General features: G+C 41.8%; 1 protein-coding gene across 3 annotated transcripts in view; it reads right to left on the bottom strand.

Moving 5' to 3' along the window:
* Positions 1-12,729, bottom strand: part of kansl1b (KAT8 regulatory NSL complex subunit 1b) — a 179,076-nt gene that overhangs the window by 52,072 nt on the left and 114,275 nt on the right. For all 3 annotated transcript variants that reach the window (XM_067969141.1, XM_067969144.1, XM_067969142.1), the window contains 2 exons: positions 8,946-9,087; positions 2,727-2,903 (listed from right to left, as the gene is read on the bottom strand). In XM_067969141.1, coding sequence (XP_067825242.1) covers positions 2,727-2,903; positions 8,946-9,087 — 319 coding nt within the window. The remainder of the gene's footprint in view (positions 1-2,726; positions 2,904-8,945; positions 9,088-12,729) is intronic.

The raw sequence follows: 12,729 nt of genomic DNA, 5'->3' as shown, positions 1-12,729 counted from the left end.
ACGTTTTCCCTTTCTCTGATTTTTTTTGGGGTAGGGGTATAGTAGCAGTGGCCAGCAGTATTCTCTACCCTGTGCTGTTAAACAGAAATGATTTATTCAAAATAAGCTTTCAAAACAGTTGCTGTCAACACTTCAATTTTTGAGGTGAATTATGGGGTCGGGTTCTTTGTCTGCTTCCCTGTGGAGTCGCCCCAAAGATCCAAAGGGTGTCAAGCCCACAAAAATGGACACCAAGCACTCCAGTCTGGGCTCAGAGACAACAAACCGCTCCTTCAGCCAGGTGCAGGGGCCATGTCTTCTGGAAACGAGAGGAAGAGGAGAAAATTGTTGGAGGGAGTCCCTGTGCAAACTAACTGAAAAGGTACGAAAACAAAATGACTCTCCACCACACACTTGCAGGGGAAATAGTAATATCTGTACAGAAGATTTTCTGCACCTTATTACTGAATATTTATAGAGCAGTAATTGAGAAACGTATATTATCTCTGAATATATGGAACGTTTGTGTGGGTTACATGTTTGATAAAGAAACAGAACTGTGATGAAAAATTGATTTTTGTCTGTTGAATTTTTAACTTGTATTCTCTATTACTAGAAACAGCGTGTGAAAGGTCCAGTTACACAGGATATTTCTGAAAGAAAATGCCACAAGCTCGGAAACCAGAGAGGTTGGTTGCAGTAGGCTTCACATGACGTGAAGTGTTAGGGAAAAGCGTAATGAGTCTAAAATGTTAATTGTTTAAATGGCTGCAGTTATCACATTCAATCACAGACTTCCTCGCCAATGTCAAAGATTGACTATCCATTTCATGCTGATCAGGAAATCACTGTTCTTTGTTTTAGGGTGTTTTATTTGAACATGTCTGCAAAGGTAGTCCCAAGCCATTTTAGCACAGATCAAATAATCAGGCCCACCCAGGGGTAGAGAGAGAAGGGGACGGGGTGTGGTCCTGTTGTCCTCTTGGACGGCTAGCTCAGTGGCCAGGGATTCTTCAAAGAGGGGTTTCATTCAAGAGTTAGTTTTCAGCTTTTCAGTCAACAGCAAAAAGTAATGAGTTTAAGATTGGCCAGCCATCTGGAAACACTGAGCAGATCAACAGAGAACAAACAAGTTAATGTTTCGAGTGTGCAAACTCATCGTCAGAAGTGAAAGATATTACAGATGAACAGAATGTAAAAAGGAACAGAGCAAGGGGGAAAATCACACATTCGGGAAAATAAATAAAATGACCTGTAAAGTGCTTAAGTGGAAAATAGGAGATGGTTAAATGACAGAAGTAATACAAGCATAAGACAATAGAGACAACAAAGAGAGAAATCACAGAAATAAAAGACATAGGAGACAGACTGTGTGTGTACAGCTAAAGGGATGAGGGATAGGCAGGTGAAAGGCAAAGAATGAAACACTGGCAAAGCAGAGCAGGGTCCAGTGGGAGAAGAAAAAAGCACGTTGACAGACCACCCCTCCAGTATGGTGTTTGGCGGGAGGTCCCCACCTCGAGCACCAACTGCAAGAAGAATTCAGTATTTAGAAGGGTAGGGAATTGGTTAGGAGGTAGGTCACAATGTAGGGATAAAGTGTATGTACTCCAGTTGGCAGGATGTGACTAGTGTCCTCCAGGTATCTTTACTGGGACTCAGCTGATCACTATATTTATCAATGACTTAGATGAAGGAATTTGGGGCATCCCGAGGTCATGAAAGGCGCTATATAAATGCAACTCTGTCTTTCTTTAGGTCTTGTAGAGTGTACCGCGTGTGTCGCATTTCAGCAGCCAGTGTACATAGTAAGGGCTCTTTGTTCCAAACACTGAGTCTCATCATCATTTACCTAGATTTTGGGCAGGGTGCTCCATATCATAGGAGGCATGAGGCCACTTATTGGCTGGCCTGTGACGTTGAACATAAGAAAATAATTAGCATAAAAACACCAAGACATGACAAGTTAATGTTCTGAATGTGTGAACTCTTTCAAAAGGTTTCAGTGAAGAGGTTGCTGAAGAGGTTGCTAAAGAGGTTGCTAAAGAGGTGGCTAAAGAGGTGGCTAAAGAGGTGGCTAAAGAGGTGGCTAAAGAGGTGGCTAAAGAGGTGGCTAAAGAGGTGGCTAAAGAGGTGGCTACAGCGCACACATTCATATCAGATTCAAATTTCAGCCTTGTTACAGTGCCGGAACAAAATCTTAACTTTTCATTTGTTTTCAACACAGCTGAGCCATTTATTTTATGTGAGATGATTCCATTTAAGGCACTGCAAAATTATCCTGAAACTTTGCAGTGTCAAGGAACAGATAGAAAAAGATCAAAATACTGAAATAAGAGAGAAGACTAGGGATAGTCTAGAATATGATTATATACTATTTCAAGTTAATCAAGAATGAAGCACATAAATGTACATTTTACAAAATAAAATCTAGATATTCACTGCAAAAGTGGGAAAAGCATCAATTTCAAAAAGTCTGAATTGCCCAATAAATACTTTTTTGTATGGAGTAATAAGTATTATATAATTCACAGGCGTGATGTGGCATTTTCAATATTCTACAGCACAGGGACTATTTCTCATCAATACCTTTATGCAGTAGTTATTCTAATGGCTGTTAACAGATTCAACAGCAAGTTGGGCTGTCCACTTGCAGCTCATACTCCAGATCTCTCAGTATTATCCTGAGAAGAGGAACCAACACAATGAAGGGTTTAAAAATCAAGATTAGTGTGTTCAAATCCTACCTGTTTACCCACAATTCTGGGCAGTGAAGAATGACTACAGACCGCCATGTCTAGCTTGCCACCAGCGCCATTAGCTTTCACTTCGGTTAGAGATGGACAATCAGCTCCATCTGGGGAGCTTACTAGCAGCCGGCTCAAATCTTCGGGGGGTGGAGAGTCTCCAAGCACAACTGAGCCCTATGGGGAAATGTTTAGATTCAGTAAAGCATTTTCTCAGGATCATGTGCAACGTGCAGTTCAATTACCAAAATCTGAAGTCATCCAATTACCACCAAAAGCATTGTATATGTACAGCAGTGTTGTCACAAAGTGCATGTGGCACATTGGTACCAATACTTAATAGGAAATAGGAAAAATTGCACAGAAGCAAATACATGTCGAGTGAAATTCTTAATTTGCCATTTCAAACTGTTCATGGTCATTCCCAGTACTTCACTCTATTGTCTGATTGCTCAAAATGCTCTCTCCAGACACAAAGTTTGAGGGATAAAATCCTCAAATACTTTTTCTTGTACAGTTCATGTGGGCAGAGGATGAAAACTTCACATCCTACCGTTGCACTTTATTGAAATCACAGTAACAACCCTGAAAGGGTTGGTTTCTTCCCACGAACATGGATTTCAATAAACATCAGGGCTCAGTTTAATTTGATAGAAATATCCTATCAAATGCATCGTTCAGTCTGTTGTGACTGCACTGACTGGGTATCCATTTAGAGGGGCTGACAGAGATACACATCTCACTGAAACCTGACAGTATTTTCATAAAATTACATTTGAATAAGGTGGCCGGGGGGAACAACAAATAAAGAGGGAAAAGAAGAACATCTCAGCAATGGTACACACATATACAAAAGGAAAACAAACAGTTAACATTAGCCATAGAAAAATTCAATTAAGTTGGCCCTACACAAGTTTTATGACCTCAAAACCTTTATGTATGACTTCACACCAGCATCAGTGATCTTTTACTGTTCCGTGTAGAAACAAACAAATCTGCGACAGTGTGTTTTAATTTCTTTGCACGTAATACAACACTATCATCCAACAACATAACTGAAGCAAAGGAAACCCGAAATGATCTGTACAAAGAATGGCCTATAAATACCAGTGTGCCCATTTTGACATCCATTAGCCTTTTTGATTGCTTTTTGCATCTGCAAGCCTGCATTTAATAATGAATCCATAATTCAAGATAAAATTAATAAGCATTTAGGAATGTATGGGTTAATCAAGGACAGTCAGTATTGCTTTGTTAACGGCAAGTCATATTTGACAATTTTAACAAGTTTTTAAAAGTGACTGATTAGATAAAGCTTATGTAGTGAATTTTGATTCTCAGGTGTGCAAGAGGTTTGTTAGACAAAAATTTGAGGTACATGGGAAGCCAATGTAGGTCAGCACTGATGGGATGATGGGTGAGTGGGACTTGGTGTGGGGTGGAATAGGATACAGGCAGCAGAATTTTGGATGAGCTGAACTTTATGGAGGATGGGAGGATTGGAATCATTGAGTCTGGAAGTGACAAAAAGATAGATGATGTTTTTAGCAGCCAAGTTAGGGGCAGAGGCAGGTGATGTTATGGAGGTGGAAGTAGGCAGTGATATATCCATGAGAAACACAGGGTGGAGGGTGGTGGACAAAGGTGATTTTAAAAGAGAGGTTAGAAGGGTGCAACAAGGAGAAGTGTTCCAAGGAGAAGGTGCCAGAGGAAAAGGGGCAGAGAGCACGGTGTGACTTGGCAGTATGGGTGGCGTGGAAGAGGAAAGTACAGCCTGGCAAGGAAATTTTAGTAAGGGGCAAGATGTCTCCACTCATGGGCCATGTTTCAATCAAAGCCAGGATGTTAATGTAATCAACCACAATAAGGTCATAGATGGCAAGGGCTTTGTTCATGTGTGAACGGACATTCTGGAGGGAGATGCGGAGAAGGTTGGTGATTGACCTGCTGGAAGAGTGCAAAGGGGTAGTGTTGGGTGGTGTGAGCAGGATGGGGAGGTGGTTGGCAAGGCTAGTTCCAAGTGGCCGTGCTGGGCAGGAAAGTCAGCGAGGGAGGAGCCTGGGATAGTTGGGGTAGCTGCTCATAAGCAGGCAGCAATGGATGGATGCCTCGATGGGCTAAGAGGCACAGAAGGTAGTTATGGTGTTATTCAGGGGAATTCATGCCTGGAAAGGCAGCAGGATAGTAGGCGGCACAAGTGGTGGTGGTCTTTTTGCGGGGGGGGGGGGGGGGGGGGGGGAAGGAAGGAGAGAAGACAGAAGAGTCCAAGTGAGGACAAAAGAAAAATAGGGGAGACAGGAGTAATGGCCTGGTCTGAAATTAGAATGACAGTTAAAGTGTGCACATGGAGAGATTAAAGATAGGGGGGAATACAAGGGGGGAGAGCAAGAGCGTGCAAAAAGAGAGAGAGCCAGAGTTTGTGTGAAGGTTTGGAGGGAGGTTGTTGAGCCAACTACAAGTAACAGGTGGCTCAGCGGAATGAGAGGGATTTATGCGATCCAATAACAAAAACTACCATAGGCAAAATTACTACCAATTTTCTTTTTGAAAAACCACTGAAAAGAAGCAATATCAGACTTTATTGGAAGCAACTAGTTTTAAAATAAAAACACCGGACATCATCACACCAGTCGTACAGAATCATTGGGAAGAGCACAACTGGGCAGGTTATACAACAAGTAGAAAATCATCGGGCAGGGTACACCAGGACTTGGGGAAATAGAAAGACACATCTCAAATTAAAGCTGCATCAAACAACTCTCAGCATTAGTCTCCTCTGAAATCCCTCGAGTCGATCTTTGACACAGAAACAGGAGTAGGCCATTCAGCCCCTCGAGCCTGTTCTGCCATTCAATGAGATCATGGCTGATCTGTATCCTAACTCCATTTACCCACCTTGGCTCCATATCCCTGAATACCCTCGGCTAGCAAAAATTTATCGATCTCAGATTTAAAATTATTCATTGAGCTAGCTTTTTGTGGGAGAGAGTTCCACATTTCTACACCCTTTGCGTGAAGAAGTGTTTCCTAACTTCTCTCCCGATTGGCCTGGCTCTGATTTTAAGGTAATGTCCCCTTACCCTAGACTCTCCTCTCTCACCCCCCCCACCCCCACCAGCAGAAAAGGTTTCTCTCTACCCTATCAATTCCTTTCAAAATCCTAAAAACCTCTATCAAATCAACCCTTAACCTTCTATATTCCAGGGAATACAAGCCTAGTTTATGTAATCTCTCCTCATAATCTAATCCCTGGAGCCCTGGTAACATTCTGGTGAATCTGCTTTACACTCCTTCCAAGGCCAATATATCTTTTCTACAGAGCAGTGCCCAGAACGGTTCTCAGTACTCCAGATGGAGTCTAACCAGGGCTTTGCATAGCTGTAGCAAAACTTCCTCCCCTTTATATTCTAGCCCTCTAGTTATAAAGGATAACACTCTATTAGCCTTTTTGATTATTTTTTGTACCTTACGACTACATTTTAGTGGTCTGTGTACATAACTTTAGATATCTGCAGCATTGGGGCCAGTTCTGGGGGAAGTGGGACCTGTACAGGCCAGACAGGTTGCATCTCAACAGAGCTGGGACCAATGCCCTTGCAGGGAGGTTTGCTAGTTCAGTGAGGGAGGGTTTAAACTAATTTGGCAGGGGGGTGGGCACCAGGATGTCGCATTGGAACAAAGTGCATAAAAGGATTGGGAGAGAGAGATATCACTACAGTAAGAAATAGTACGGCATTAGGTGGGATCAGATTAAGAGAGAGTACAAAAAGGTCTAAGATAGGTTTACAGTGCATGTGTGTAAACGCACAAAGCGTAGTAAACAAGGTTTGTGAGCTGCAGGTGCAATTAGCCACATGGGAATATGATGTGGTGATAACGGAGACCTGGCTCAAAAAAGGGCAGGATTGAGAACTAAATATTCCTGCACACAAGGTGTTCAGGAAAGGTAGGGAAGGAAAGAAAGGGGGGTGGGTGGCAGTACTGATTAAAGAGAATATTGCAGTGCTGGAGAGAGAGAATGTCCTGGAGGGCTCAAGGACAGAATCTATTTCGTTAGTGTTAAAAAAAACAATAGAGGTGCCATTACACTACTGGGTGTATTCTATAGGACACCAACTAGTGGGAAGAATATAGAGGAGCAAATTTGCAGGGAAATTACAGATATGTGCAAGAACCATAGAGTAGTGATAATGGGGGACTTCAACTATCCTAATATAAACTGGGATAGTAACAGTGTAAGGGACAAAGAGGGGAAGGAATTTTTGAAGTGTGTTCAGGAGAACTTTCTTGACCAGTACATTTCCAGAGGAATGAGGCATTGCTGGATCTGGTTCTGGTTCTGGAGAATGAGGTGGGCCAAGTGGAGCAAGTGTCAGTGGGGGAACATTTAGGGAACAGCGATCATAAGGTTTAGATTAGCTATGGAAAAGGACAAAGACCACCCTAAAGTAAAGATACTCAACTGGAGGAGGGCAAATTTCAGTGGGATGAGTACAGATCTAGCCTAGGTAAATTGGAATCAAAGATTGGCAGGCAAAACTGTAATTGAACAATGGGGGCAGCCTTTAAAGAGATGGTTCGGGTACAGTCTAGGTACATTCCCACAAGGGGGAAAGGTAGGGCAACTAAAGCCAGAGCCCCCTGAGTGACAAAAGAGATAGAGTGTAAGATAAAGCAGAAAAAAGGGGCGTATGACAGATGTTAGTTTGATAATACAAGTGAGAACCAGGCTGAATATAGAAAGTTCAGAGGGGAAGCGAAAAAGGGGCAAAAAGAGAGTAGGAGAATAGATTGGCAGCTAACATAAAAGGGAATCCAAAAGTCTTCTATACGCATGTAAACAGTAAACGGGGAGTAAGAGGAGGGGTGGGACCGATTAGGGACCAAAAAGGAGATCTACTCATGGAGGCTGAGGGCATGGCTGAGGTACCAAATGCGTACTTTGCAAAGGAAGAAGATGCTGCCAAAGTCAGTGAAAGGAGGTAGTTGAGATACTGGATGGGCTAAAAATTGATCAAGAGGTGGTACTAGAAAGTCTAGCTGGGTGACTTTCTATAAGTCACCCAGTCTGGATGGGATGCATCCTAGGTTGCTGAGGGAAGTAAGCGTGGAAATTGCAGAGGTACTGGCCATAATCTTCCAATCATCCTTAGATATGGGGGTGATGCCAGAGGACTGGAGAATTGCAAATGTTACATTTTATATTGGTGCTCGTTTAATATTTCTGGAATAAAGTCAAATACAAAATCAGTCTGCCCACCCTCAATTTTCCCTCTGCTGACGATTGCTGGGGCGGTTAAGGCAAGGCTGTCTTTGTGTTTCCACTAACCTGCCACAAAACCCATCACATGATAGCATGTCAGTGACAATCCATGAGGATCCATTGTAGCTTGTGTCTAACAGTGAAGCCAGATAAGGCACAGCAGCTGGTAAGAACAGCAAGCACAAGGATGCACTGCCTGCCCTTTATAAAAAAGGAACAGCACTCCAGTATGGAAGTAACTGTTTAAATACATATATTTAAACAAGGGTAATGGAGCAATTATAAGGCAGTAATGTAACTAATGGATTCAGATTTAGGCACACAGGGATTCTTGTAACCAGTCGCTGAGCTCTTTTTCAGATCACTGTCCTCAAATCGCTCCAGAATTCTTTTTAATATGCACTGTACACTTCCCAGAGATCACTTGTTGTGGATTAGTATTTTTGACGATGTCAGCTGTTCATGCTGATTACTGATGCACAATAAAATCCAACATGTCACACTGCCACAAGGTTTCCAATTAAGCCAGTTCTTGGAAAACAGTAGTTACTATACAGGTTTAAAATGACTGGTCCCTTGAAAGGACAGAATGTCAGTTTTGTTACTGGGTTTAGAGTATTAGTACCAACAGATGATCAGCTGGACTTGGCAGAACATGTGATAATTTTGTATGATATATTCTTGTACTGCATTCTGAACTTAGCACCTCAAACTGCTCCTACTAGTACCAGTGAGATCTGTAACCATGACGACTTCATGTGCACATTACTGAAAACACTGCAATACTGCCAGTTACATAGTTTTCTAAATCCACTATAAAATCCTCAATATTCCGATTGGTACACATTTGCAGACCATTATTTGATCTGAAAGAATGTGTTTTGAAAGACGCCAAAGTGTTTTGAATGTGTTTTGTAAGGAACCCGCTCACTGCGGTAACTTGCTGCTGCACTGACCTTATTGGCACGGATTTGCCTGTAAATGTCTGTCTGTTGGCGGATGCGGTACTCTAAATCCGATACGTGAGCCTGCAGCCAGTTCCAGCGACTCACAATAGCAGCCCGTTCGACTGCCCATCGCCACTCCGAGCGCTGCCGCCTGCAAGTGAAAAACAAACGGTCATGTCCATGCGTCATTGTAGAAACCGGGCGACACACAAAACTCAGGAAATACCCCACAGAATAACACAGAGAATAACGCAACCCTTACTCAACCTTAAATATTCACAATCCAGGAAACGTGCCTCCAATTTTGTCAAATTATGTCATTCCTCTTGCCCTGAATGGAATGTTCCACTAACAATGTCACTGGAGACTCCTTGGATTATCAATACATTTATAAATGATCTGGCCTCAGGTACTGGGGGCATATCATTAAAATTTGCAGATGACAAAAATAGGGAGTATGGCTAACTGAAGAGGACTGTAAGTGACTTCAGGGGGACAGAGACAAGTTAGTAGACTGAATTTCATCTGACGTCTAAATGACAATGTGGAGAAATGTGAAGGATACATTTTGGGAGTGACATGAAGGAAAGGACATATACACGAAATGGTAAAACTTTAAAAGGAGCAGAGACATACAGATTCAGATACATAAATCTTGATAAAGCTGTAAAAGAAAAGTATGTGACTTTAGGTAAGAGCATGGAGTATAAAAGCATTGGTAACGCTATACGAATCATGAGCTAGGCCACAGTTTGAATAATGTGCCCAATTTTGGGTCCCAGCTTTAGAAGGTTGTCATGAGTATAGAGATGCACCAAGGATTAGAGGCTTTAGTTATGAAAAGAAACTAGAGAAACTGGGGCTCTTTTCATTACACCAGATAAAGTTAAGAGGAGAACCAAGAGGTGCTCAAAATTATGAGAGGTTTTGATAAGGTAAATTGGAAAAAAAGCTATTTTCACTGATTGGTGAGCCATGTAAGTAGAGGGCATAAATTTAAGATTTCACCATAAGAACAAAGGCAAAGGTTGGCACAACATTTTATTACGGAGACGGTTGTTAGCAGGTGGAATGCCTTACCAGAAATAGTAGTGAAAGCAGAATCCATGTCAGCTTTCAAAAAAGATATGGATAAATATTTGAAAAAGAAAAATTAAAGGGTATGGGGAAAGGGCACGGGAATGGGATTAGTAGATTGCTCTTTGAGAGCTGGCACAAGCATGATGGGCCAAATGGCCTCCTCCTGTGCTGTAAAAACTGTAATTTTAACAGTACCATTCAGTGGAATATTTTACACAGGAAGGAGGCAGCAGGATAATTTGAGCACTAAGTAGTTATGGATTGAGAGGGTGATGCTGATTCACACCAATTCCTCATGTCAGGGAGGTCTCTAAGCTGTGTGGTGAAAACAGAAAGCAAACACCGAACACAAAGTGATGCAGCCTATTCCATTCACTGCACAGTGCAAGCTCCTGTTCTAGCACTCTGAGCCCCGAAACTAAAGAGGTAAGGGACAGTATAAGACATAAGGAAAAGGCATACAAAAAGGCAAAAAATGGCACAGATCCTGGCGAATGGGAAAGATACAAAGATCAACAAAGGGTCACAAAACAGATAGTAAGAGCTACAAAAAGAGAGTATGAAAAGAAACTTGCAAGGGATATCAAAACCAATACGAAGAACTTTTATAGTTATATTAGGAAAAAGAGGGTGGTCAGGAGCAGTGTTGGCCCCTTTAAAACTGAAAGTGGGGATATTGTCATTGACAATGGGGAAATGGCGGACATGTTGAACAATTACTTTGCATCAGTATTTAAAGTCGAAAAAGAGGATAGCATGCCGGAAATCCCAAGAAAACTAATATTGAATCAGGGACAGGGACTCGATAAAATTAACATAAATAAAGCAACAGTAATGAAGAAAATAATAGCACTAAAGAGTGACAAATCCCCAGGACCAGATGGTTTCCATCCCAGGGTTTTAAAGGAAGTAGGTGAGCACATTGCAGATGCTCTAACTATAATCTTTCAAAGTTCTCTAGATTCAGGAACTGTCCCTCTAGATTGGAAAATTGCACATGTCACTCCTCTTTTTAAGAAAGGAGAGAGGGAGAGAGAGAGAGAGACCAGGGAATTACAGACCAGTTAGCCTAACATCTGTTGTGGGGAAAATGCTGCAGTCTATAATTAAGGATAGGGTGACTAACTGAAAATTCTCGAGGTGTTCAATCAGAGAGAGCCAGCATGGATTTGTGAAAGATAGGTTGTGCCTGACAAACCTGATTGAATTTTTTGAATAGGTGACTAAAGTAGCGGACAGGGGAATGTCAATGGATGTTATTTATATGGACTTCCAGAAGGCATTTGATAAAGTCTCACATAAGAGACTGTTAGCTAAGATAGAAGCCCATGGAATCGAGGGAAAATTACGGACATTGTTATGAAGTTGGCTGAGTGAAAGGTGACAGAGAGTAGGGATAATGGGTAGGTACTCACATTGGCAGGATGTGACTAGTGGAGTCCCGCAGGGATCTGTTTTGGGGCCTCAATTATTCACAATATTTATTAACGACTTAGATGAAGGCATAGAAAGTCTCATATCTAAGTTTGCCGATGACACAAAGATTGGTGGCATTGTAAGCAGTGCAGATGAAAACATAAAATTACAAAGCGATATTGATAGATTAGGTGAATGGGCAAAACTGTGGCAAATGGAATTCAATGTAGACAAATGTGAGGTCATCCACTTTGGATCAAAAAAGGATAGAACAGGGTACTTTCTAAATGGTAAAAAGTTAAAAACAGTGGATGTCCAAAGGGACTTAGGGGTTCAGGTACATAGATCATTGAAGTGTCATGAACAGGTGCAGAAAATAATCAATAAGGCTAATGGAATGCTGGCCTTTATATCTGGAGAACTGGAGTACAAGGGGGCAGAAGTTATGCTGCAGCTAGACAAAACCCTGGTTAGACCGCACCTGGAGTACTGTGAACAGTTCTGGGCACCGCACCTTCGGAAGGACATATTGGCCTTGGAGAGAGTGCAGCGTAGGTTTACTAGAATGATACCCGGACTTCAAGGGTTAAGTTACGAGGAGAGATTACACAAATTGGGGTTGTATTCTCTGGAGTTTAGAAGGTTAAGGGGTGATCTGATCGAAGTTTATAAGATATTAAGGGGAACGGATAGGGTGGATAGAGAGAAACTATTTCCGCTGGTTGGAGATTCTAGGAGTAGGGGGCACAGTCTAAAAATTAGAGCCAGACCTTTCAGGAGTGAGATTAGAAAACATTTCTACACACAAAGGGTGGTAGAAGTTTGGAACTCTCTTCCGCAAACAGCAATTGATACTAGCTCAATTGCTAAATTTAAATCTGAGATAGATAGCTTTTTGGCAACCAGAGTTATGGGCCAAAGGCAGGTATATGGATCTGGATCACAGATCAGCCATGATCTTATCAAATGGTTTGTTCCCCCATTTCCTGCTATATTACAAAGTGATTCAATTCCATTTGCACTGGGTGGAAGTCTGTTCCACAGATGAAAGAAGCTCCTCAAATACAAAAAAAGTCAACTTTATGGACTGAGAATTTCAAATTGATCAACAATGGTTTTGAAATAAAGTGACCCAACAGCTATCAGAGTCTGAATTGTATGTAATATACTATTTACTCTCGGGCACATTTTAGGAAGAACAGAATGTGAACAGCAGAAAACTTGCATAGCTGAATCTAGGATGTACTGCGAACTCTAACAAATATGGATAACAGTACAGAAGATCAATCCCCTTTAT

This window comes from Heptranchias perlo, chromosome 30, assembly GCF_035084215.1.
Source record: "Heptranchias perlo isolate sHepPer1 chromosome 30, sHepPer1.hap1, whole genome shotgun sequence".
Taxonomy (NCBI): Eukaryota; Metazoa; Chordata; class Chondrichthyes; order Hexanchiformes; family Hexanchidae; genus Heptranchias; species Heptranchias perlo.
Note: the sequence above shows the minus strand (reverse complement) of the source record. Positions and strands in the feature narration are given on the sequence as shown.